This window comes from Choloepus didactylus, chromosome 8 (assembly GCF_015220235.1).
Source record: "Choloepus didactylus isolate mChoDid1 chromosome 8, mChoDid1.pri, whole genome shotgun sequence".
Classification (NCBI taxonomy): domain Eukaryota; kingdom Metazoa; phylum Chordata; class Mammalia; order Pilosa; family Megalonychidae; genus Choloepus; species Choloepus didactylus.
In genome coordinates, this window is record NC_051314.1 from 42027659 (window position 1) to 42052694 (window position 25036).

The 25036-nt window shown below is 35.7% G+C and overlaps 1 protein-coding gene across 6 annotated transcripts in view; it reads left to right on the forward strand.

Moving 5' to 3' along the window:
- The window catches only part of CEP290 (centrosomal protein 290), a 116603-nt gene that overhangs the window by 6881 nt on the left and 84686 nt on the right, over window positions 1-25036 (forward strand). For all 6 annotated transcript variants that reach the window (XM_037848374.1, XM_037848372.1, XM_037848373.1 and 3 more), the window contains 8 exons: window positions 13754-13807; window positions 14565-14717; window positions 15117-15299; window positions 15914-16003; window positions 18375-18497; window positions 19479-19602; window positions 23127-23299; window positions 24014-24176. In XM_037848374.1, coding sequence (XP_037704302.1) covers window positions 13754-13807; window positions 14565-14717; window positions 15117-15299; window positions 15914-16003; window positions 18375-18497; window positions 19479-19602; window positions 23127-23299; window positions 24014-24176 — 1063 coding nt within the window. The remainder of the gene's footprint in view (window positions 1-13753; window positions 13808-14564; window positions 14718-15116; window positions 15300-15913; window positions 16004-18374; window positions 18498-19478; window positions 19603-23126; window positions 23300-24013; window positions 24177-25036) is intronic.

The following is a 25036-nucleotide window of genomic DNA, read 5'->3' on the forward strand; positions in this document are numbered from 1 at the left end:
TTTGTGTCCTTTATAAGGTCACTGTTTTCTTGCATCCTAATAATCATATTTTGTCCATTTTTCTCTCAGAAATAGAGGGTTATAGACTTTTTTTCAGTTTTTTTTTTAGATTTTTAATTCAATTTTGTTGAGATATATTCACAAACCATATAGTCATCCACAGTGCACAATCAGTTGTTCAGAGTTCCATTATATAGTTGTGCATTCATCACCACAAACAAGTTTTCATTGCTACTCAAAAAAGAAAAAGAACAAAAATTAAAGTAAAAAAGAACACCCTAAACATCCCATACCCCTCATCCCTCCTATTATTCATTTACTTTTTGTCACCATTTTTCTACTAATCGGTCCATCCACTGGATAAAGGGAGTGGGAGCCACAAGGTTTTCACAATAACGTGGTCACACAGTGTAAGCTATATATTTATACAATCATCTTCAAGAATCAACGGTCCTGGCTTACAGTTCAGCAGTTTCACATATTTCCTTCTAGCTGTTCCAATACACTAAAAACTAAAAAAAGGTACTTATGTAATGCATAAGAATAACCTCCAGAATGACCTCTCTATTTGAAATTTCTCAGCCACTGTAACTTCATTTTGTTTTGTTTCTCTTCTCCCTTTTGGTCAAGAAGGCTTTTTCAATCTCATTATGCCAGGGCCAAGCTCATCCTCATGAGTCATGTCCCATGTTGCCAGGGAGATTTACAGCCCTGGGAGTCATGTCCCATATGGGGGGAAGGGCAGTGAGTTTACATGCATTGTTGGTTTAGAGAGAGAGGCCACATCTGAGCAAGAAATGAGGTTCTTTGGAGGTGACTCTTGGGCACAATTTTGAGTAGGCTTAGCCTCTCCTTTGCAGTAAGAATCTTCATAAGGGGAAGCCCCAATATCGAGGGCTTGGCCTTCTAAATTGGTAGTCCCCAATTGTGAGAATATTAGTAATTTCCCAGGTGAGGAAGTTTAATATTTCCACATTTTCCCTCAGACCCTCAAGAGGGCTTTGCAAATACATTTTTCTTCTCTGCCCAAATTACTCTGGGATGTATTGGGGCTTCACACTAACCTGTTCAAACCAACTATATCTCATTCCCTTTTCAAAGTTCCATGTAATTATGGTGTTTGAATAAACTGATCATACAAGTTAAATTATATATAATTTATATATAAATTATATATAAATGTGCTACGAAAAATATAGATTTTGTACCTAGTAAATATCCCTTCCTTTGGCCTCACACAGAAGTTGAAGTTTTTAAATACCATCAATATCATACTTTACCTTTTAGTCTGGTATACCTTAGTCCTAATCAAGTCCATTTCGTTCATCTCTCTAATTGAAGTCTGATCTCTTTTTCAGACTCTTTAACATTTGCCGTATGGGGTAATGCTGACATTCATAGCTGCTGGACTCTGGCTCTGAGTCTCAGGTATCACACAGATACCCAAAGTTTCAGGGACCAACCAGATTATACACAAAGAACTCAGCATCTCAGAATTTAGAAATAGACATTACAAGTCACGAATAGATGTGACTGGTCACAATCTAGGAACCTTTACAATAAGCCGGCTCCTGATAGCCTGTGCTCCCAGATTCAATTCTCAGAGTTTGCACATTATAATTAGTCCATATTAGAGAGGCATTATAATGTTTGTCTTTTCATTTCTGGTTTATTTCACTCAACATACTGTTCTCAATATCTTTTCACCTACTTGCATACCTCACAACTTTATTCTGTCTTGTAGCAGCTCAGTAGTCCATTGTATGTATACGCCACAGTTTGCCATTCTGTTCATCAGTCGATGTACCTGTAGTAGGTCACCTCCATCCACTGTGAATCATGAATACTGCCCCATAAACCCCACTGTGCAAATGTCCATTCGTCTCCCTCTTTTCAGTTCTTCCAAGTATATACCCAGTAACAGGGTTGCAGGACCATATGGCAGCCCCATGCTTAGCTTCCTGTGGAACCACCACACTGCCCTCCAGATGGGCTGCACCATTCTACTTCCCCACCAATGGTGATTAGGTACATCCTTGTCTCCATATTCTCTTCAGCACTTGTATCTTTCTGTTTATTTTTTAGACAGTTTTATTCACTTACCATACATTCCCTCCTAAATAAACAGTCAGTGGTTCTCTGTATAATCACATGGTTATGCATTCACCACCACTATCTATATGAAGACAGTTCCATTTTTTCCACAAAGAAAGAGAAAGAAGCAAAAAAAAAAAAAAAGTAAAAAGAAAAGGAAAGGGAAAAAATGACTAAAAAGCAACAAAAGAAAAAATAAAATAAAATACAATGAAAAGGTCAGACGGGAACAACAATGCCAAGAATCCCATACCCTTCCCTTATGTCCCCCTCTTATGGACATTTAGCTTTAGTATATTGCCTTTGTAACAATTAATAGAAGCATATTACAATGTTACTGTTAGCATTGATTGTATTTTTTTCCCCAATACCATCTCATTTTCAATACCTTGCAAAGTTGGTATTCATTTGTTTTCCATCATGTAAAAGCATTCTTACATTTGTACATTTAATCACAATCATTGACCACTCTAGGTTTCACTAAGTTATACCACCCTGTCTTTATCTTCTATCTTTCCTTCTGGTTTTCTACATGCCCTTCACCTTCCTCTTTCAACCATACTCATAGTCGTCTTTGTTCAGTGTACTTAACAGTATTGCGCTACCATCACCCAGTATTGTGCTATCCATTTCTGGATTTATACAATCAATCCTGTTGAACTTTCTGTACTCCTTCAGCATCAAATGCCTGATCTTTATCCTCTTTCTATCTTCTGGTGTCTTCATTTCTACTCCAGACCTCTCTCTCCTGTCTTTTCCTATCTGTCTGTGGCACTCCCTTTAGTATTTTTTGTAGAGGAGGTCTCCTGTTCATGAGCTCTCTCAGTGTCTGTCTGTAAATATTTTAAGCTCTCCCTCATTGTTGAAGGACAGTTTTGCTGGATATAGGATTCTTGGTTGGCAGTTTTTCTCTTTCAGTATCTTCAATGTGTCATACCACTACCTTCTCTCCTACATAGTTTCTACTGAGAAATCTGCTCTTAGTATTATTGAGCTTCCCTTTTATGTGATGAATTCCTTTCCTCTTGCTGTTTTCAGAATTCTCTCTTTGTCTTGGAGTAGGTCTATTTGGATCAATTTTGTTTGGGGTATGCTGTGCTGCTTGGACCTGTAATTTTATGCCTTTTATAAGAGTTGGGAAATTTTCATTGATTATTTCCCTATTAATCTTTCTGTCTCTTTTCCTTTCTCTTCTCTCTCTGGGACACCTATAACACAGATATTCATGCACTTCATGTCATTCAGTTTCCTGAGCCCCTGCTCATATTTTTCTATTCTTTTCCCTATCTGTTCTTTTGTGTGTAGGATTTCAGATGTCCTGCCCTCTAGTTCAGTAATCCTTTCTTCTGTCTCTCCATGTCTGCTGTTGTATTTCTCCATTGTGTTTTTCATCTCTTCTATTGTGCTTTTCATTCTCTTAAGGTCTGCCATGTGTTCTTTTAAGCTTACGAATTCTTCTTTAAGATCCTTCTTTATATCCTTCATCTATTTTGTCACATTGTCTTTCAACTCATTGATTTGATTTAGAAGATTTGTTTGAACATCTTAATTAATTGTTTCAACTCTTGAAACTCAGTTGAGGTGTTAGTTTGTTCCTTTGGGCCATATCTTCATGTTTCCTGGTGTGGCTCATGATTTTTTGCTGTCTAGGCCCCTGGTTTCTTTTATTAGTTTATTCTGGAGGTTGTTTTCTCTCTTTTGCCTTGGGTTTTCTTGTTTGTTTTCTTTGATCTCTATATTTCTTTGTTTATCTTGCTGACCAGTTGTCAGATTGGCTATGCCCCCCGGTCTTCCCTGCAAATCAGGCACTCACAATGGCCTGCCACAGGAATGGGAGGTAGGCACTGGGTACTCCAGCAGGTTCTCTGTGTGTGATAATATAGATCTGCTGGCCTCTAGTGGTGCTCTGTTTTCTGCCAGCCAGCAAGACCCAGGTTTGTTTTAGCACTCTGCTTTAACTGTTGGGTTGTCTCTGTTTCTCAGCCAAAACCGGACAGGGTTTCTTTGCAGGGTGTGTAGACCAGCTCCTGTGGTCCTAATAAAGGGTCTTGAACATCTTTTTAAGTGTTTCTATTTGCTTTCACTTTCCAGACTGTTCAGGAGATGGTGCTGTTCAGAAACTTAATATCCTCAGAGGTTGCTTTGCCTCTGAGCATAGGCTGTGTGTACATGGGTGGGCTGAAACTGTGGGATTCCTATGCTCTCACTTTGCTGGCCAAAATCTGGCTCAATATGGGGATACACCTGTGTCAGAGTACTCCCTCAGCTGACCCAGTACTCCAGTCATCTGGAAGGCAAGGAAACGGCCGCCAGCTGCTGCTTCCCTCAAGGGTAGGGGAAATGTTTTCAGACCCAGGGCTGGAAATGCAGTCTCTGTCCATGTTTTCTCAGTTTCTTTGTCCCCCACTGTTCCTGTTTGCTAATGCTGCCTTTTTGCAAAACACCAGAAATGGATTGGCTTTTTTAAAGGGGGTTTATTTGGTTACAGAGTTACAGTCTTAAGGCCATAAAGTGTCCATCAACAATCAGGTACCTTCACTGAAGGATGGCCATTGGCATCCGGAAAACCTCTGTTAGCCCAGAAGGCACGTGGCAGTTTGCGTTTAAAATGGTGTTCTCCAAAATGTTGCTTTTGGGGCGTTTTGTCCTCTCTTAACTGCAGCTCCTCTTCAAAGTGTCACTCACAGCTGCTCTGAATTCCTTCTGTCTGTCAGCTCATTTATATGTTCCAGTGATCCAATTCAGGGCCCACCCTGAATGGGTGGAGCAACATCTCCATGGAAATTATCCAATCAAAGTTATCACCCACAGTTGGGTGGGTCATATCTTCATGGAAACATACAATCAAAAGGTCACACCCTAACCAAAAAGGTTAATCAATCTGCCTCCACAAGATTGCATCAAAGATAATGGTGTTTTGGGGTCCACAATACATCCAAACCGGCACACTAACTGACCTGGGCCTTGAAATGTCCTCCTCTGTCCCCCAGGTCTTCAAGCAGTGTGGGAATATCTCACTGCTGTGAGAGATTTTAAAATCTGTGTGCCTAGTGGGAGGGGTCCTGTCTGCCGATTCTGTGCTTTTCCCATCTTGAGACTGAGTGAGAGGACTGGCTGGTCTGGACGGAAGAGTCCTACCTGATATTTCTTCCCTTTCTTCTATTTGGCCTCTTCGGGGTCTTTCTGCAGTCTATATCCTCCTCCAGAGTTTCAAACAATTCAGAATTGTCCTTTCTTTCATTGAATCTCTGGAGAGGAGTTTTCAGTAGCTGTTTACATTGCCGTGTTTATGACATCCTGAGTTAGACTTTTCAGCAAATAATATGTATGAGGTGACGTTGCTAAATCATAAATTGATTTGTAAGAAGTATCCCATGTTTGATATTTATTTTTTTATTGTATAACATAGAAGATTCACGTAAAAGTGGGCTATTTATACAGCTTAAATGGTGGGAAAAATATGGGTGATGCCATGTGAAGGTTAGGAATTAACTCTTAGAGGAATGTCTGTTTAGTTGTTGCACAAAAACTTAATGAACTTATGGATTTCTTAGTAATCACAAAGGATCCAATTTATGACATACAGTAATAGAATTACTAATGGGGGATGTCTATCTATATGTTTTTTGGGTTATTCTTTGTCTATTTAGTCCGTGTATCACTCACCTTCTCATTATTCATATCACACATTCTTAGCTAATCACAGCTACCTTGTCCATTCTTATCTTAGACTACTACCTTTATTCATGGATATAGACACATAAATATATGACTTATGTACTTTTCCATATGCTAGGTTCCTTGAAATGGAATATGAGTGTGAATTGTTTTGGCAATTTCTATCTTTGTCTTAACCAATAATTTAGTTTTGTTGAGTATTTATAGTATGCGGGTTTGAATGTATTATGTCCCCACAAACGCCATTATCTTTGAAGTAATCTTGTGTGGGCAGACGTATCAGTGTTGATTAGATTGTAATTCTTTGAGAATTTCCATGGAGATGTGCCCTACCCGATTGTGGGTGATGACTCTGATTGGATAATTTCCATGGAGGTGTTACCCCACCCATTCAAGGTGGGTCTAAATTAAATCTTTGGAGCCATGTAAGTGAGCTGACAAACAGGAGGAACTCAGTGCAGCTATGAGTGACATTTTGAAGAGCAACTGAGAGTGACATTTTGAAGAGGAGCTAAAGCCAAGAGGGATAATTTGAAGAATGCATAGAAGCTGAGAGTAGCTGCAGATGAGAGACAGTTTGAAGACAGCTGTTGAAAGCAGACTCTTGCTCTGGAGAAGCTAAGAGAGGACAAACACCCCAAGAGCAAGTACGAGTGACGTTTTTGAGGAATTGCAGCCTAGAGAGGAATGTACTGGGAGAAAGCCATTTTGAAACCAGAACTCTGGAGCAGATGCCAGCCACATGCCTTCCCAGCTAATAGAGGTTTTCTGGACTCCACTGGCCATCCTCCAGTGAAGCTACCCGATTGTTGATGAATTACCTCGGATACTTTATGGCCTTAAGACTGTAACTTTGTAACCAAATAAACCCCCTTTTATAAAAGCCGATACATTTCTGGTGTCTTGCATTCCGGCAGCATTCGCAAGCTAGAACATATAGCCTATAAGATATTGTGCTAAATAATAGATCTACAGTGGACATCAAAATTCTGATTCTCAAGGATCTTCACAGTCAGTAATGAGTGTTACGTAGGTGTGGTGGTTTGAAGTTGTATGTACCCCAGAAAAACATGTTCTTAAATTAAATCTTTTCCTTTGGTTGTGGACCCATTGTAAGCAGGATGTTTTCATGAGGCTACTTCAGTTAAGGTGTGACCCACCTCATATAGGTTGGGTCTTATAAAAAAAATGAGTTTTAGACAGAGGGAGAGAAAGCCACAGAAGCAAGAAGCTGAAAGCAGTGAATCTCAGAAGAGAAGGAAGAGAATAGCAGATGCCTTTGGATGTCTTGCTGTGTGACAGAAGAGCCAAGGATTGCTGGCAGTTTGCCTTCAGAAAGAAAGCATCACTTTGATAATACCTTGATTTGGACATTTTGCCAGCATCAAAACTGTGAATGAATAAATTCCCATTGCTTAACTTGACCCGTTTCATGGTATTTGCTTTGAGCAACCTAGGAAACTAAAACAATAGGTATAACAATATACTCCTGGGGATGCATAAAGATATAAGGATACTTTAAGAAAATCTAGGAAGGATACATAAATCAGCCTTAAGGTTCATGAAGTGATCTGTAATTTGAGATATGAAGTAGGAGTTGGCTTGGCAAAGGGAATGGGAGTGTACATGGTGGTAAATGAAAGAGAATTCTAAGTAGAAGATATAGCATTTGCTAAGATCTAAAGGTGAGAGATGGCCTAGAGTATTCTAGAAACTACAGTAATTCATTTTGGCTGAATATAGATGAAACTAGCTACTATTTATGGAGTTGTTACTATGTGCCAGGTACTTTACATGCATTATTCCACATTTGATTCTTGTCATATGAGGTAGGTATCATTTGTTCCATGCTGCTGCTGATGAAACTGAGACACAAAAATTGTGTGTCATAATTTTCCAGCTGCCAAAACAAATACCGTAGAGTGGGTTGGCTAAAACAGTGGGAATTTATTGACTTGGTTTTTTGGGCTAGGAAAGTCCAAAATTGAGGCATCAGTAAGGCAGTTGCTTTCTCCCTGAAAACTGTGGTATTCTGGAGCTGGCTGCCAATGATCCTTGGGATCCTTGGCTTTTCTGGCACATTGAAATGCATATGGCAACATCCTGTCCTTTCTCTTTCTGGTTCCCTGGACTTCCAGTTTCTCCCTCCCTGCTGGCCTTCTGTGTCAGTTTGAATATATTGTGTTCCCCAAACGCCATTATCTTTGACATAATCTTGTGTGGGCAGATGTTATCAGTGTTGATTAGATTGTAATTCTTTGAGTGTTTCTTTGGAATGCGCCCCACCCAGCTGTGGGTGATGACTCTGATTGGATAATTTCCATGGAGGTGTTGCTCCGCCCATTTGGGGTGGGTCTAAGTTGATCAGTGGAGCCATATAAATGAGCTGACATAACAGAAGAAACTGAGTGCAGCTGTGAGTGACATTTTGAAAACGAACTACATCCAAGAGGGACACTTTGAAGAAAGCACAGGAGCTGCAGATGAGAGACAGTTTGAAAATAGCCATTGAAAGCAGACTCTTGCTCCAGAGAAGCTGAAAGAGGACAAATATCCCAAGTCCAACTAACAGTGACATTTTTGAGGAACTGTAGCTTAGAGAGGAACGTCCTGGGAAAAAGCCATTTTGAAACCAGAACTTTGGAGCAGACACCAGCCGTGTGCCTTCCCAGCTAACAGAGGTTTCCCAGACACCATTGGCCATCCTCCAGTGAAGGTACTCAATTGCTGATGTGTTACCTTGGACACTTTATGGCCTTAAGACTGTAACTGTGTAATCAAATAAACCCCCTTTTATAAAAGCTAATCCATCTCTGGTCTTTTGCGTTCTGGCAGCTTTAGCAAACTAGGACACCTTCTTCCTGAGGCCTTCTCTATAAGGCCTCCAATAATAGGATTAAGACCCATTGCCATTCAGTTGACATGCCTTAACTAAAAATAACATCTTCAAAATGTCCTATTTGCAGTGGTTTCACACTCACAAGAATGGATTAGAATTAAGAACTTTTTTCTGGGATACATAATTCAACCTACCACAGTAAGTAATTGCCTGTGGTTATACAGCTAATAAATGACAAAGCCAGAATTTGAATCCAGACAGACTACCTTAAGAATCTGTGTTCTCAACCATTGTACTATCCTGCCTTTTCAATTTTAACATTTATCATTATCTGTAGAGCTAAGAAAGGGCCAATTCCTGAGAAGTTTGGTCCTTTTCCTAAAAGAAGAGATTTCAAACACAGTGATATCATGATTACATTTATACTTTAAATGTTTACTCTGCTTTATAGAGTATGGATTAAGGGAACCAAGACTGGAGGCAGGGGGTTGAGTAAGGAGACATTAGTGCCAATTCAGGCAAATGCTGATCATGGCCAACTTAAGGTAATGACTGAGGGATTTAAGAAAAATAGACATATTTAAGATACATAGACATTATTGGATAGAGTGATTGGGTATGGGAGAAGAGAGAGGAATAGAGAGTCCCCCAAACTTTTTGGGTTGGACCACTGGATAGAAGATAGTCATTCATTAAGAAGGAGCATAAGAGGAGTTTGACAATGTTTGAGATTATTTCAGTTTTGCACATGTTGAGTTTGAGGTCTCTGGGGATACGCAAAAAAGGGAATCTATGGTGCTAGAATTCATGAGACACCTGGATGAATGTTCATTATTTGTGGGTCATCAGCAAAGATATTGTTGAAGCCATAGAAGTAGAATTACGCAGAGTGACTGTAAGATAGATTGCTGAGAAATACCTAATAAACGAATGAAAGATGAAGAGGTGCTTGAGAAACAGCTAGAGAAAGGAGAAATATCAAAAAACGGTGTTTCAGAAGTCAAAGGGAAAGAACATCAGTAGCATTGAATGCGTCTAAGTTAAGTTCTTGATACCCCTCCTCTTGTTAAAAATTTCTAGTTCAAAACACAATGGGTCCAGAGGGTAATGTAGCCAATCCACAGGGGGCTAAATATAGGGTCACCGTATGATTAGACAAGCCCTTTGCTCTGGATATACTTGTAAGAACTGAAAGCAGGGACTCAAGTGGACATTTGCACACTGATGTTTATGGTGGCATTATTCACAAAAGCCAATGATTGGAGGTGGCCGAAGGGTACACCGAGTGAGAAGTATCACAGCAAACTGTGGTATATGCATAGTATGGAATATTATGCAGCTCCAGAAAGGAGTGAAGTTGTGAGGCATGCAATGAAGTGAATGAACCTTGAGGACAATATGTTGAGCAAAATAAGCCAGAAACAAAAGGACAAATATTGTATGGTCTCATTTAGAAAATACTTAAAAGAAAATTAGGGACTAGATTGTATATGTTCCTGAGTTCTAATTGTTATTTTTAAATTCTGAGATGCTGTGTTCTCTGTGCATAATCTGGTATTTCCCTGGAACGTTGGGTGCCTGTGTGACACCTGGGACTCAGAGTTGGAGTTCTGCAGCTCTGAAAGTCAGCATTACTGCATACAGCAACTGTTAAAGAAGCAGAAAAAGAGATGAGACTTCAATTAGAGAAATGAACGAAGCTGATATGGTTGGGACTAAGGTAAATCAGAATACAGGGTTAAGTATGATATTTTCTCTATGTTAAAACCTCACCTTCTGTATGAGACCAAAGGAAGAGATGTTTATTTTGTCCAAAATCCAAATTTTCTGTAGCATACAATCTAACTTAACCTGTGTAAGCCAGTTCATTTAAACAACCTAAACACATGGAGCCTAGAATAGGGAATGAGGTCTTGTAATTCCATAGATCTTAATTATCCTCATACATTCCAGAGTATGTTGTTCAGATAATAAAATGTATCTGCAAAGTCCCTTAGGGACTGGAGAAAAAATATGGAGCTTTTAAACTACCCCACCTGGGAAATTTATGATATTCTCTTAAGCATTAGGGACCTCCAAGTTAATAAGTCAAGCTCTTGATCATGAGGCTTGCTGTGCCGATTTGAATGTATTATGTCCCCCGGAAAAAGCCATATTCTTTCATGCAGTCTTGTGGGGCATATGTTTTGTTGCTGATTAGATTTGCATGGAAATGCGCCCCACCCAACTGTAGGTGATAACTCTGATGAGATATTTCCATGGAGGCGTGACCCCACCCATTCAGGGTGGGCCTTGATCAGTGGAGCCATATAAATGAGCTGACAAACAGAAGAAACTCGGTGCAGCTGTGAGTGACATTTTGAAGAGGAGCTATAGCCAAGAGGGACACTTTGAAGAAAGCACAGGAGCTGCAGGTGAGAGAGTTTGAAGACAGCTGTTGAAAGCAGACTCTTGCTCTGGAGAAGTTAAGAGAGGACAAATACCCCAAGTGCAACTAAGAGTGACATTTTTGAGGAATTGCAGCCTAGAGAGAAACGTTCTGGGAGAAAGCCATTTTGAAACCAGGACTTTGGTGCAGACGCCAGCCACATGCTTTCTCAGCTAACAGAGGTTTTCCGGACACCATGGGCCATCCTCCAATGAAGGTACCCGATTGCTGATGTGTTACCTTGGACACTTTATGGCCTTAAGACTGTAACTGTGTAACCAAATCAACCTCCTTTGTAAAAGCCAATACATTTCTGGTGTTTTGCGTTCTGGCAGCATTAGCAAACTAGAACACTTGCTTTTATGGGACTTATTTCTCTGATGGGGAAGCTAAGCCTATCTATAATTATGCCTGAGAGGCACTTCCAGAAAACCTCTTTTGTTTCTCAGATGTGGCCTCTCTCTCTCTCTCTAAGCCCAACTCTGCAAAAAAACTCACTACCCTCCCCCCTTCATGGGACATGACTTCCAAGGGTATAAATCTCCCTGGAAACATGGGACATGACTCCCAGGGATGAGCCTAGCCCTGGCATTGTGGGATCAATAATGCCCTCCTGGCCAAAAGGGGGAAAGGAAATGTAACAAAATAAGGTTTCCATGACTAAGAGATTTCCAACAGAGTCAAGAGGCTGTTCTGGAGATTACTCTTATGCAAGCTTCAGCTAGATAATGCAGGTTGTCACAGTGTGCTGATCCCCAATCAACAGTATTCCTGAAAACTCTAAAGAATACCCAGGGCTACATCTGAGACTCTATAAAAGTTTCACTCACTAAGTTTATTTTTCAGTAACTTAAAACTTTCAGATTGTTTCTATGCCAGATAAACCCTGAAACTCAGAGGTACCAGTCTCTCCAAGAATATCAACCAGTTGCATCCTCCTACCCCATCATGAAGAAGTTAGAATAGTCGCTGCCCAAATATCTCCGAAGATTGAGAGAATGATCAGATGAGAGGGATGAGATGTAACAGAAAAGATAGGATTTTGCAAATGATTGTGACTGCTGAAACATTATATGGATGTTTATTTTTAGTCTCTAGTGTATTAGACCAGCTAGAAGGAAATAACTGAAATTGTGGAACTGTAACTCATACCATACTTTGAAATTTGCTCTGTAAACTGCTTGTTAAACTGTACTCTGAAAGTTCTCACTTTTCTGCATATATGTTATGTTTCACAATAAAAATGTTTAAAAAAAAAGAAAAAAAAGATTTAGGAATATTAAAAAAAAAAAAAATCCAATAAATAAGCCAATAAAGAGCTGCCTATTTTGGGGCGAAAAAATAACCACAATGGGACTGTTTTCTGACTCCCTAATAATAATAAAACAACAACAACAACAGTACTAAATAGGTGAATTTCTAAGATTTCTATAGCACTTTGCATTTTATTCTGAATTATTTAAAATGTGAAAAATTTCATACCTTTATAAAAATTGTAAGAAAAACAGTGAACACCCATATACCCTTCATATAGATTCACCAGTTAATATTGCACTACATTTGCTTTATCTTTCTCTGTGTATCTTACACATAGACATATTTTGCTCCTTTTTTTCCTGATCCATTTGAGAGTTAATTGCAGATATCATGATACTTCACACTTAAATATTTTAGCATGTATCTCCTAAAGAGAAGGACATTCTTCTGTATAAGCCCAATATCATTAAACTCAGGAAATTTAATATTCATTACTATTATCTATATGGTCTATAACCATATTTCCTCTACTGGACCTTTATAGTCCCCACTTCCACCCCTCCAATTATCCAAGGTCCAATCAAGGATCACACATTGCATTTGGTTATTTCTTATAAACTTTCAAATATAGTTGCACACCATTGTGATTCTTTTGACTTCCTGAATAAAGGGAAAATCAGGAAAATGAAAGGTCATAAGAATGGGATTTGTAGAATAGGTGAAAAGACCATATGGTTATAATATTTGCCTGTTTTGAGAAACCAAAAAAAGAGTTGCAGATGAAATCACTTATATGTGGAATAGAGAACACTTCATAATTTTTACCTATTCCATGCAAAGCGTTGTGCAAAGAACTGTTATAATGTATCTATTTAATTGTTTTGTCACCATATGAAGTGAGAAGACTGAATTTAAGAGAATTTAAATTACTTGTTCACACTTAGCAAGAAATTGGTGGACAAGGGTTGTAAACCTAGGAAAAGTCTGATTTCAGATTGCTTCTTTTTAACCTTTAGAATATACTACCTTGTATTTCTAAGTAGTATAGTACTCAATTAGAGCCAACAGTATTCTAGACTTGAAACAGAGTAGTGAAATGGTAAGATCCTGGACAGAAAACCATTCATTTTATCAGGTTTTTGGTTTTTTGTGTGTTTGGTTTGGTTACTGTGTTTGTTGTGTTTTTTTTTTATGTTTCTGTAGGCTTTGCTTAGAGCTTTTATTTTTTAACCTTTTTAAACCCATCTTGTTTGATCCTTCCTAATTCTTAATTAGTTTCCAAAAAGTTTTGGCTTATTAGTCAAGTCATAAGTAGATAAGAAGTCCTTAGTAGTTAAAACATTCTGTGCTTTACTGGAGAGGATTTAACATTCAAAATGATAAACTAAAACCTTGCTTTATAAGCAAATTGCTGCTGAATTATATATTGTTATTTTACTTTTTTTTTACAATTCTAGTTGGCTCTTCGAAATGAGGAGGCAGAAAATGAAAACAGCAAATTAAGAAGAGAGGTTGGTAAAAATCTTTAGTAATTGTGGTGGTTCAGCAAAGATACTTGCTAAAAAACATTTTCATAAATTTAAAGTGTAACCAGAAGTGGAATATTTTAAGTGACTGATATTTTCAAACTGCCTAATTTTGTGATATGACTGTGTCAGATATATAGAAAATAAATCAGAAGATAGGCCATTAGGTAGTACTTTTATCTCTTAGGCCTGTGTGGGTAAATCTTGCTTTCTGTTTTCTATATGGGCCATTCTTTGCTAGTTAGTTTGCTAACTGAATGTATGGCTGTATTTCTGTTCTTATTTTCTTATCTTGTAAACATTCTTGTAAAATTTCTGTTTCTATTAAGTCTAATAAACTCTGATTATCATTTTATTCTTCTAAGTGACATAATGTCAGTCCGTTGTTTATCCTGATAGAAGTTCTTTTCACATTATCAAAAATTCTTTGTTTTGGTTGATAGTTAATATTCTTGCTTACCTTGATTATCAAAAAATACAATTTATTCTCTTAAAACTTGGTTTTTTTGTTTCTTTAATTTTTAATAGTTATTTTTAATTGTGTATTGCCTTTCTCACTTATAATTACCTTTTTCCTATCCTTTTCTGGAGAACAAACGTCTAAAGAAAAAGGTGAGGCTTTTAAGGGTAATGAAACCTAGCTTGGGAATTTAAAGATAGGTTCTGAGATCATAGTTAGAGGATAAAATCTTGTTACTTTGGATAGTTTCTTAATAGAATGTGGTGTTTGGTATACCTACAGAATGAACAACTTCGTCAGGATATTGTTGATTATCAGAAACAAATAGATTCACAGAAAGAAACACTTTTATCAAGAAGAGGAGAAGACAGTGACTACCGATCACAATTGTCTAAAAAGAACTATGAACTAGTCCAATATCTGGATGAAATTCAGGTGAAATTGATAGAAGTCATTTCAAAGCAATTATTCTTATGAAACTTTAATTTCATTGTAACATCAGTCTAGCATTTAGTCCTACATTTAAATTCTTTAATATAAAACTGGAACTTGTACTCCTAAAACATGAAATAAATGAATCTTTGAAGTTGCAATTCTTTATTCATTCTTCTTATTTGTGCCTGTTTTGAGCATTGTGTGAGAGGAATTGAGATTCTTATGGATTATTTTCTTGCTATTTAATTTGATTTGATTGGCCAATATCAATTGACACTAAATGTCTGTAAAGAATTCTCTTTGCCCCAGTGGGCACTTATGGCTCTATTTAAGTTTTATTTAGTTTAAATTTCAGGTACTTAAAAAATATTTTTTAATCATAGTGTCTGACTTTCTTAGACTTTAACAGAAGCTAATGAGAAAATTGAAATTCAAAATCAAGAAATGAGAAAAAATCTAGAAGAGTCTGTACAGGAAATGGAGAAGATGACTGATGAATATAATAGAATGAAAGCTATTGTGCACCAGACAGATAATATAATGGACCAGTTAAAAAAAGAAAATGATCATTATCGGATTCAAGTAAGAATTACTGTTGGAACTTATTTATACAGAATTCATATAGTGCCATTATTATTTATTTGAAACTAAAAGTACTTTAACTTTTTAGGATATGAATTTTCATGTCTTCATAATACTGTAATGTGTAATAAATACTGATATATTTGTCTAAGTGTATTTAGAGATCTTCTCACACATACTTTGTAATTCCTGTCGTCTAGGCTATATAGATAATACTTGAATGAATATGTAGATCGAAGTCCTGCAAAGCTAACAATTAAGAGGATTTTATTCTAAAGAGATTTGGAAGCCCTGTGGATCAAAAAGTTTAATTTTATGTCTTAAAATTGAATCAGTATAAATATCATAGAAACCAATAAATTGTTCATTTTTTACATGGGATTAAAGTTTTTTTAAAAAAATAGAATAAAGTTTTAAAATGTAATTCTTAATAATGACAAATTATTATGCATCTATAGTATAAAGGTGCAGAAAGCATTAAATGTCACCTCTAACTATAGAACTACTCTTATAATAAGTATGTATATGTAATATATTTAGGTACTTGAAATGTATATATAAATATGTATATATTGCAGCAATTTGCAAGAATTCTTGAAATAATTGTCTTTTAGGTGCAAGAGCTTACGGATATTCTGAAAGCAAAGAATGAAGAGGATGATCCAGTCATGGTAGCTGTCAATGCAAAAGTAGAAGAATGGAAGGTGCTTTTCTACATTCATATAGTGGTTCTATCATTTTGTATTTTATATTTAAATTTCTTAGACTTATTTTCTTTAAAAGCCTAATACTAGAGAATGATGTTTTTATTGGACTTTTTTTTTTTGAGTTTATTGCATGTCTTAGCTAAAGCTACTCTTCCTAAGAACGTGTCATATGTAGTCCTGTAGCTGATTTGTTTTTGCATGAGCTCTTCGTATCAATAAGTTAAACTTTAAACTTTTTGAAAGACAGTTAAGTCCAAAATTTGATATATTTGTCTTCCTAAATGGATGATTCTAAATAAAGATTTTTTTTTCACATAAGTCACAGTTGTCTTGTATACATTAGTTACATAGGTCAAGTTTAATTTTATAGTTTTTTCACCTGTACTTTCATATCAAACTAATCAACCTACTGATATTCAGTGGGAATAGGAATGAGATAAGGAATCTCTCAGGATCACCTGGGCGGCCTTTTAAAAATATACCTTTCTTATTCTTCAATACTCCAGCCCCAATCAAATGCACCAACCTTAGCGTATTGAAATCAAGGATTATGATGGTTGTATATTTTGAAAAATGTTCTGAGTTAATTCTGAATATACTATTAACATTTTAAAAGCTATCACTTTTGTAGTTGTTTTTAACAGGGCTTACTCAAATTTCATTGGCCATTTGAAATTGGTTATCATCTAAGAAGCTCGGATAACCTATATTTTAAACAGAAGCAATAGCAATGGAAATAAGACCTACAAAATCAATCAGAGGTCAGCAAACTTTCTGTTAAGAGCTAGGGAGTAAATATTTTAGATTTTGCGGGTTATCTGTTCTGTTGCAACTGCTCAACTCTGCTGTTGTAGCGCACAAAAGCAACCATAGACGCTACTTAAATGAATGAGCAAAGCTGTTTTCCAGTAAAACTTTAGTTTCAAAAGCAGGCAACAGGCCAAATTTGACGCATGGGCCATAGTTTGCCAAACCCGGAATAACAGTTGTATTTACCGTATTTCACTTTTTGGAGGGAAAGGGTAGCATGTTATACATATTCTTTGGCAAGCTACCTTTTTTAAAAAGCTTAATGTCTTTAAAAATTTATTTTATATTAGTAGTATAGTATTGCTTTGTTTTTTAAATGACTGTATAATTGTTCTTTTTAGTATGTTTGTTTAATTGGCATTTAGGAAGTTTTCAATTTTTACTACTAGAGACAATGACTTAATCCTTGTATATTCATTATTTTGGAAATGTGCAAGCATATCTGTAGGTTAAATGTACAAGTGTAATTATAATGTGGTACTGCAAATGTATTCTTCCAGCTATCACTTTTCTTTTGATTTTATGCATTTTTTTTTTGCTTTGAAGTATTTTGTTCTGTATTGTATAGTTAAATTTACTAGTTTTTATGCTTCGTTTTAGCCTTTGTGTCATAATTAGAAAGGCTTCCAAATATAAAATCATTTTCTCACGTTTTCCTTTATTACTTTCTGGTTTCATCTGTTACATATAAATATTGAAACATACAAAATTAATTTTGTTATGAAGAGTGAGAAGTTGATGCAACTTTATTTTTTCCTACATGGCTACCCTATTGTTTTAACACCATTTACTGAATATTTGATACTTTTCTTACTGACATACACTTCTATTTTTATTACATACAGAGTTCCTGTTGAATTTGGGATTATTTCTGGACTCATGTTAAATTGACTGATCTGCTTTCTAACCATGCACACTTGATTTAATTGTGTGTTTGAACATCTGAAAAAACTGTGTTTTTCTCATTTTTTTAGACTTTTCCTTATGAACTTTTTTTCTTGTGAATTTTAGAAACAGCTTGTCTATTTCTTAAAAGAAAAGATTTGTTTTGGTCTGATTTGATTCTTTTATTTGGTGTGTGTTAAATTTATAAATTGATTTAGGGTGAATTGATATTTTATGATGTTTTCTCCTTCTATATAAGAACACAAGATACCTTTCCATTCATTCAAGATACATTTTATGCCCCATGGTGGCATTTTAATGTTTTCTTAATGAAGATAAATTGCATAAAACTTTCTGCAGTTGTATGGAGGTGTTTATAACTTCTTGTTGGTGAATGGGCTTTGAAAGTTTGAGATGGTTGAAAGATTATATTCTAAAAGAATGCACATTTATAGTATATGCTTTGAATCATTTCTTATTTGAACTTAAGGTTATATACACAAAAGGAACAAAGATTGTACCAATGGTTGCTGACACTTTCTCACTTCAAAGCATTTTATTTCCTGTATTTTTTTGATATCAGCTGATGATATATATTAGAGTGGTCACTACAAGTAATGAATGGTTTATTGGTTTTGCTTTTTAGTAACAGAATCATTTTGTTTATTTCTAGTTGGTTTTGTCATCTAAAGATGATGAAATTATTGGGTATCAACAAATGTTACATCATCTGAGGGAGAAACTCAAAAATGCCCAACTTGATGCTGATAAAAGTAATGTTATGGCCCTACAACAGGTAAAGCCTTCTCAAATTTGGTTTGTCCATCAGTTTTATCAAAGTTGGAAACAAAATTTTGAACTGTCTTATTTATTGTATCACCTGTGTCTAACTAGTGGCTTGCACTACTGAGTGTGTAATAAAAATTTTATAGAAGGGCATTTTGAAATTTTTAATATCAGCCAGTACCAAGAAAAAATTAGAATTAAGTTTGGGGTTAAGGTTAGGAACAGAGTAGCTTTGTGTATATTTCTTGTTGATGCACATGAAACACATGTTGTTTAGGTTGGAAATTATTTCATAATTTATTCTGAATTAAACATTTTAGAAATGTTAATATATTTTTAATCTCTGTTATTAAAGCTTATCATATTGTGAGTATCCTGGTCAATGCTGACATCCCATTTACAATATGAAATAAGCTAAAAGTTTGAGTATAATTTAACTGTATTACACAAAAATTTTATTTTTAGTAAAAATTTGTTTATATGGGAAGAAGTCATATTTTCACCATTTAGTAGTAGTCCAAAAGAAGGAAGGAAATTTGGGAGGGATTTGAAGAATAAGAAAAATTACAGGGGACAATATTTTTGAGTGAAGTACTGGAAAGGGGAAAAATAAGTTGAGTTAAAGAGAAAGTACATGGAACTTTACACAAACACAAAATGGCAAAAATGCAAAATTGAATGGTTGATAAGGAAAAATAAAACATACAAGGAGTCATAAGAAGCTACAGATATTAGGGAGTTCTGGAATTTGTATTTGCCAGAATGTTATCCATTATATCCCTCTTTAAATATTAGAGTGACTAATCTTTGTGTATTAGTGTATTGTGTAGGGCAGTTAATGTTTATAAAAATAGTAAAAGGTATTGTTTTGGCCCTCAAAAATATATTCTACACTCTTGTTGAAAAAAAACCAAAATGTATCTTTTTTCTTGCCTTTTAAAATGTATGTTACTATCAAGTGCTAATATATAGTATTTACAATATTTTATAGGGTATACAGGAACGAGATAGTCAAATTAAGATGCTCACTGAACAAGTAGAACAATATACAAAAGAAATGGAAAGAAATACTTTCATTATTGAAGATTTGAAAAACGAACTCCAAAGAAACAAAGGTAATTCACTATTTTATAAGTGTATAAAATTATTTTAAATACCATTATGCTTTAAAAGTATTTCATTTTTATTAAAAAACATAAAGTCATGTCAAAAGTTATATTATTGTTCTTCTCAATTTGAATTATATCATATTTTCAAAAAATTTTGCAAGATACTATTAATTGTATTGCAGATATTACCAGTATTTAAATAAGTAAATGGAGGTGTTTTCTATCATTTTCTCTTCTGCAGGAAATTTTATCACCCTCTTTTTATTAACCCCCTTTTTGTAATTAACCCCCTTTTTATAATTAGCAAAGAGGGGAGCAGAATAAAATTTTGATCTTTGTAGCAGTATTACAGAGGTTTTCAGAAGTGATTTGACCTGTCAGAATTTTAATTAACATTACCCAAATTAATGTCTCATCATAGTCTCCCTATTCAAATTCCGTGAATGCAGACCTTCATAAAATGAATATTCTTGCATTTTCACAGTACCACATTACTGCATTTATACTGGGGCACACTAGTGCAAACTACTCACAATAATTTCATTGACATGTTTACTATATTATAATCACTGAGGATAAAAAATAAAGTGTGAAGGGGAAATAGCAAGTGAGTTTGTGTATGTGTGTGTGTGTGTGTTAGTGTAAGGATGATGATTGTGGCTTGGAGCATGGTAGTTAACAGTACAGTTATTAGATGTGGTTAGTTCTGGATGTGTTTTGAAGATGATAGAAACAGATGTAGGGTGTTTGCTGGAAGTTCAAATGCAAGATATGAGAGAGAGAGTTATCAGAGCTTTTGATCTGAATATGGGGAGATCTGTGGGAAGAGCAGATTTAGAGATGATCAGGTGCTTAGTTTTGGATGTTAATTTTGAGATGCTTACTTAGACATCCAAATGGAGGTGTTGAGTAGGCATATAAAAGTTAGAGGCTCAGGGGAGCTCTCTAGATTAGAGATATAAACTTGGGAATCACCTCCATAAAATGGTATTTAAAAACATGATGAGGCTGGCTGAGATCATCAGGGGAATGAATGTAGGTTCAAAAGAGAAATCTAAAGACTGAGCCCTGGGGTACTCCTATTTTAGGGGTTGGGGAAATGAAAAGGAACCACTCTAAAGGAGGCTGAAAAGGAAGGGCCAGAGACATAGAAGGAAAGCCAGGAACATATAGAGTTCTGAAAACCATATGTTATCAGGGAAGAGAGCGTGAGCACTGTATTTGGTACTGTGTTCATTTTATGAGTCAAGATGAAAACAAAAAATTGACCATTGGCTTTAACAAGGGTCATTTGTGACCTTGGTAAGAATAGTTTCATTGGAATTGTTGGGGAAGAGTGTCAAAATCCTGATTGGAGATGGTTCAAGACAGAATGGGTAGAGAGGAAATCAAGAGAATGAGTTTAGGAACTGTTTTGAGAACTGTTTCTCTACAGGGAAGGAGAAAAGTGGGATGGTATATCAAGTGGAAGTGGGGTTAAGGAAGTGTTTTTCTCTTTAAAGTGGAAGAAATAAGACATGCTTCAAGTTTAATGGGAAAGATGCATTATAGAGGAAACAATTGATGAAAGAGGCGAGGGAAAAAAGAACTGCTGGAGCAATATCTTTGAGAACGCAGTCAGATGGGTTCTAGTGGATTGGTGGAGTAGTCTTAAGTAGGAGCAGAGAGTTGATCCAGAACAGGAGGGTTGGTGGAGTGTATAGATACAGGTGCAGGTTGCTGGGTAGATGTCCTGTTGGTGGGAACTTGTAGAAGTTGCCTTCTGATTGCTTCTGTTTTCTCAACAAGCAAGGAAGCAAGGTTTTCAGCTGACATTGAGGACAGGAGAAGATGTGTTAGAAGTTTTAGGAGAGAGAAGAGAAGAGAAGGTATGAAATGGTCATGTGGAAGAATGAATAGACAAGGGGAAAAATGCAGTATGACTGTTGAGCAGGATCAAGGACCCATTTGAAATACGTATTTCTCTCTGTGTATTATGTATACATTAGAACTGTATTTTGATAATAGTTTACAATGCTTTAAATAACTGATGTTATGGATTTTGCATTCCCATGACCAAGGGAAAAAGTGGTAGTTGATCTTTGCTATTAAACAAGGAATAATAACACTTCAGTCAGTGTCAGTCCATAGTCATATGATCCCTAAAGCCCACAGAAGCTATGCATACTTGAATGTATTTTTTTTTTTTTTTTGAATGTATTTTTTATCTAAAATTTAACTTGTAAACCATGGCAGTTAATGTTGTACTCCCTTCATTGGTTAGAATTAGGTTTGGCTGTGAAAAACATAGATCTGAAGAATGGTGGCAAAATCAAGATATAAGTTTATTTCTCTTTTTTGTAATGGTCTAGAATTAGGTGGTGTAGGGTGTTGCCTTCATCTGTCCCATCTAAAGTGGAGCTCTACATTCACATCCACATCCCAAACAGCAACATAGAAAGAAAGGAGGCAAGAGGCAAAGGGCACATGCTTAAAGAAGGCAGGTGAATAGAGTTTTTATTTTGGAGAACCATGTGGAACAGAGAAAGAAGAGATATTTCGATCAACTCAGCCTCTGTCATATTCCAGTTAGGCTGTTAACCCTAGAGAGTAGGGTCTGTTTCTCATAAACTTGTATAATCTATTATATTAGTCCAATTCTTTATATGTAAGTATATACCTTATATATCAATAAGTGTTTATTATGGAAAAGTGTGGGAATGATCTGTGAATGACAGGAATATTGTATTTTGGTTTAGCAGTTGTTTAGTGAGAGAACACAAGTAGGAATTTTTGAGTTCTCTGGAATTAAGTTGTGCTGCAAGTGACAGAAAAACCACACATACCGGTTTAAACAAAACAGAAATCTGTTTCTCTCTGATATAAACAAAGTTAATGCAACTAGTCCAGGGTTGGTGTGATAGCTGCACAAATATCAGGTATCAAGTACCATGTATTTATTCCTCTGCCTATCTCAGCATGTGGTTTCTATAGCATATTCTAACATGACTGCTTGAACTCCAGCCTTCATATCCATATTCCAGCTAGCAGGAAGGAGGAAAGGAAAAAAAGGAGACTCTCTCTCCTTCTTTTAAATATTTTCTAGAAGTTGCACATGACCTTTCCACTTATATTTCATTGGCCAAACTTAGTCGCATGATTACAAGTAGTTGGTAGAGTGGAAGCAGAAATTTCGTTCTTATTTCAAGTGTCCATTCATTTAGATAAAAGTTTGTAGTTCTAGGCTGAATATTAAGGATAGCTAGCATTCTCTGCACAATGATCACTCTTTTGTAAAGCAGTGTTTGGCAATCCTTTATAATCCATACCTTTTTAGCTAAGAAAATTTTGTTGAATTTAACTTTCTTTTAGCTTGTCTTATTAACATAACCAAAACAAAACATTTTTAAAATATAAAATTATAATATTAAAAGGCCTTTTGTAGAGGCATATCACTCCTCCTGTCCCCTCTACCCTGATATTAGAACCACCGCTTTAAAGGAATGAGTAGTTAATACAATTTATTCATGATTTTGATTTTTACCCCAAAGGTGCTTCAGTTCTTTCTCAACAGACTCATTATATGAAAATTCAGTCAAAGGTTCAGATTTTGGAAGAGAAAACTAAAGAGGCTGAGAGAACAGCTGAACTGGCAGAGGCTGATGCTAGGGAAAAGGATAAAGAACTTGTTGAGGCTCTGAAGCGATTAAAAGATTATGAATCGGTATGTATTTTTATCTTGTCAATCAAGGGGCTTAGAATCATTCTAATAATTAGACTGTTTTCTGCCATTTACTGCTAACTATGTAAAAACATTCCGTAAGTGTCTTTTGATAAAGTTATCCTAATTAAATTATACTACAGTATTCAAACTCTTAAGCAGCATTTACTTTTTGTCAGGAGAATTGTTTTCAAATCATTTTAATCAAAGTGTTTTTTCCCAGATAATCCGTTTTGGTGAGGCAGCAGGATTAGATGCTTTGTAGTCTGTACTGTTGTGTCACCATGTAAATGCGACACTATTGATTAATTTGATAAAAGTTGTGACAGGAAGTTTTGTCACCTGCTGGGTCAGCACAGTCTTAAATTGTATTGTTTGTACTTTTTAATCTGATTACAACTAAGTCAGGTATCTAATGACTTACATGTTCTACTGGTGTTGCTGATTTGCGCTGTATTTTTTATATTCTAAGTGTTTTATATGTAATATTTCTGAGTTATTTTTCCATTAAGATCCTGTATTTGGAAGTTTCACTTTTATATCATTCTTATTACTGGATTTGTTTTATACAAGGACAGTAAAAATCACAATTTAGTGATATAAATTTCAGGAATATGTGTATTTTCTCCTAGACTTAAAAAGAAAATAAATTCATGAATTTGATAAACTAGTACAAATAAATCATCTCTTATTTAAATTAGATTGGGTGTTTTTCAGGGGGTATATGGTTTAGAAGATGCTGTTATTGAAATAAAGAATTGTAAAAACCAAATTAAAATAAGAGATCGAGAGATTGAAGTATTGACAAAGGAAATCAATAAACTTGAGTTGAAGATCAATGATTTCCTCGATGAGAATGAGGCACTTAGAGAACGTGTGGGTAAGCTATCTTTTAAAATATGTAGTTTGCAATTGCCAGGGGGGCAGGTGACACAAATAAATGACAGTTGGAGAATGCATGCTGTGTCTAAAGGCAACTAACTCCAGTAAAACTTTGGCATTCAGTAATAATGGCTTGGTTTTGACAGAAATTCTGTATTTCAAGAGAAGGTGGCAATATGATATTTTTGTGTGAAGTCTCCTGATTTTAAAATATTGATGCCTAACTCAGAAACATTACATTTCTGTGCAAGCCAAACAAAACATAGCTTCTGGCTCTTTCTACCACCCCCCATCCTCCCAATTTTGCAACCTTATGTGAAAAAAAAAGTGGGATCAGGGATTTGGTTGGCATGGGATAGTGAGTGAGCAGGCCTCAGTGTACTGCTTTCTCCAAGTCTGTCATCCCCTGGAGATCTCAGTGGAATCTCTGAGGATCTCCAAACTCAGGAATCTGCGAGGCTTAGAAATAGCAATAATTGTTTTTAAAATGAAAGAATATTATTTTAATACCACATAATAGAAGTTACCTTTTTTTAAAATGAAAATAGCATCTGTATGACCTGTGTTAGTTTGTACATGCTTTTGTTTCAGATGAATTTATGAAGACATTTATGAATGCTGTTGAAGCCTTTTTACATTTTTAGATACTTGGCTTTTACAATTTAAACTGCTTAAGTTTTGTTTTGGTTTAGTATTTTAAGGTAGCTGTTCTAAGGAGTAATTGGTAAATACAGCTTGTGAGTTTATTAATTTCAATAAATAGTTCATTAGTGAATATTATTAGTTTCAGAGTTAAAATAGATCGATCTAGATTGCTTCTACAAAATAAAATATAGATTTCATATTGGTTTCATTCCA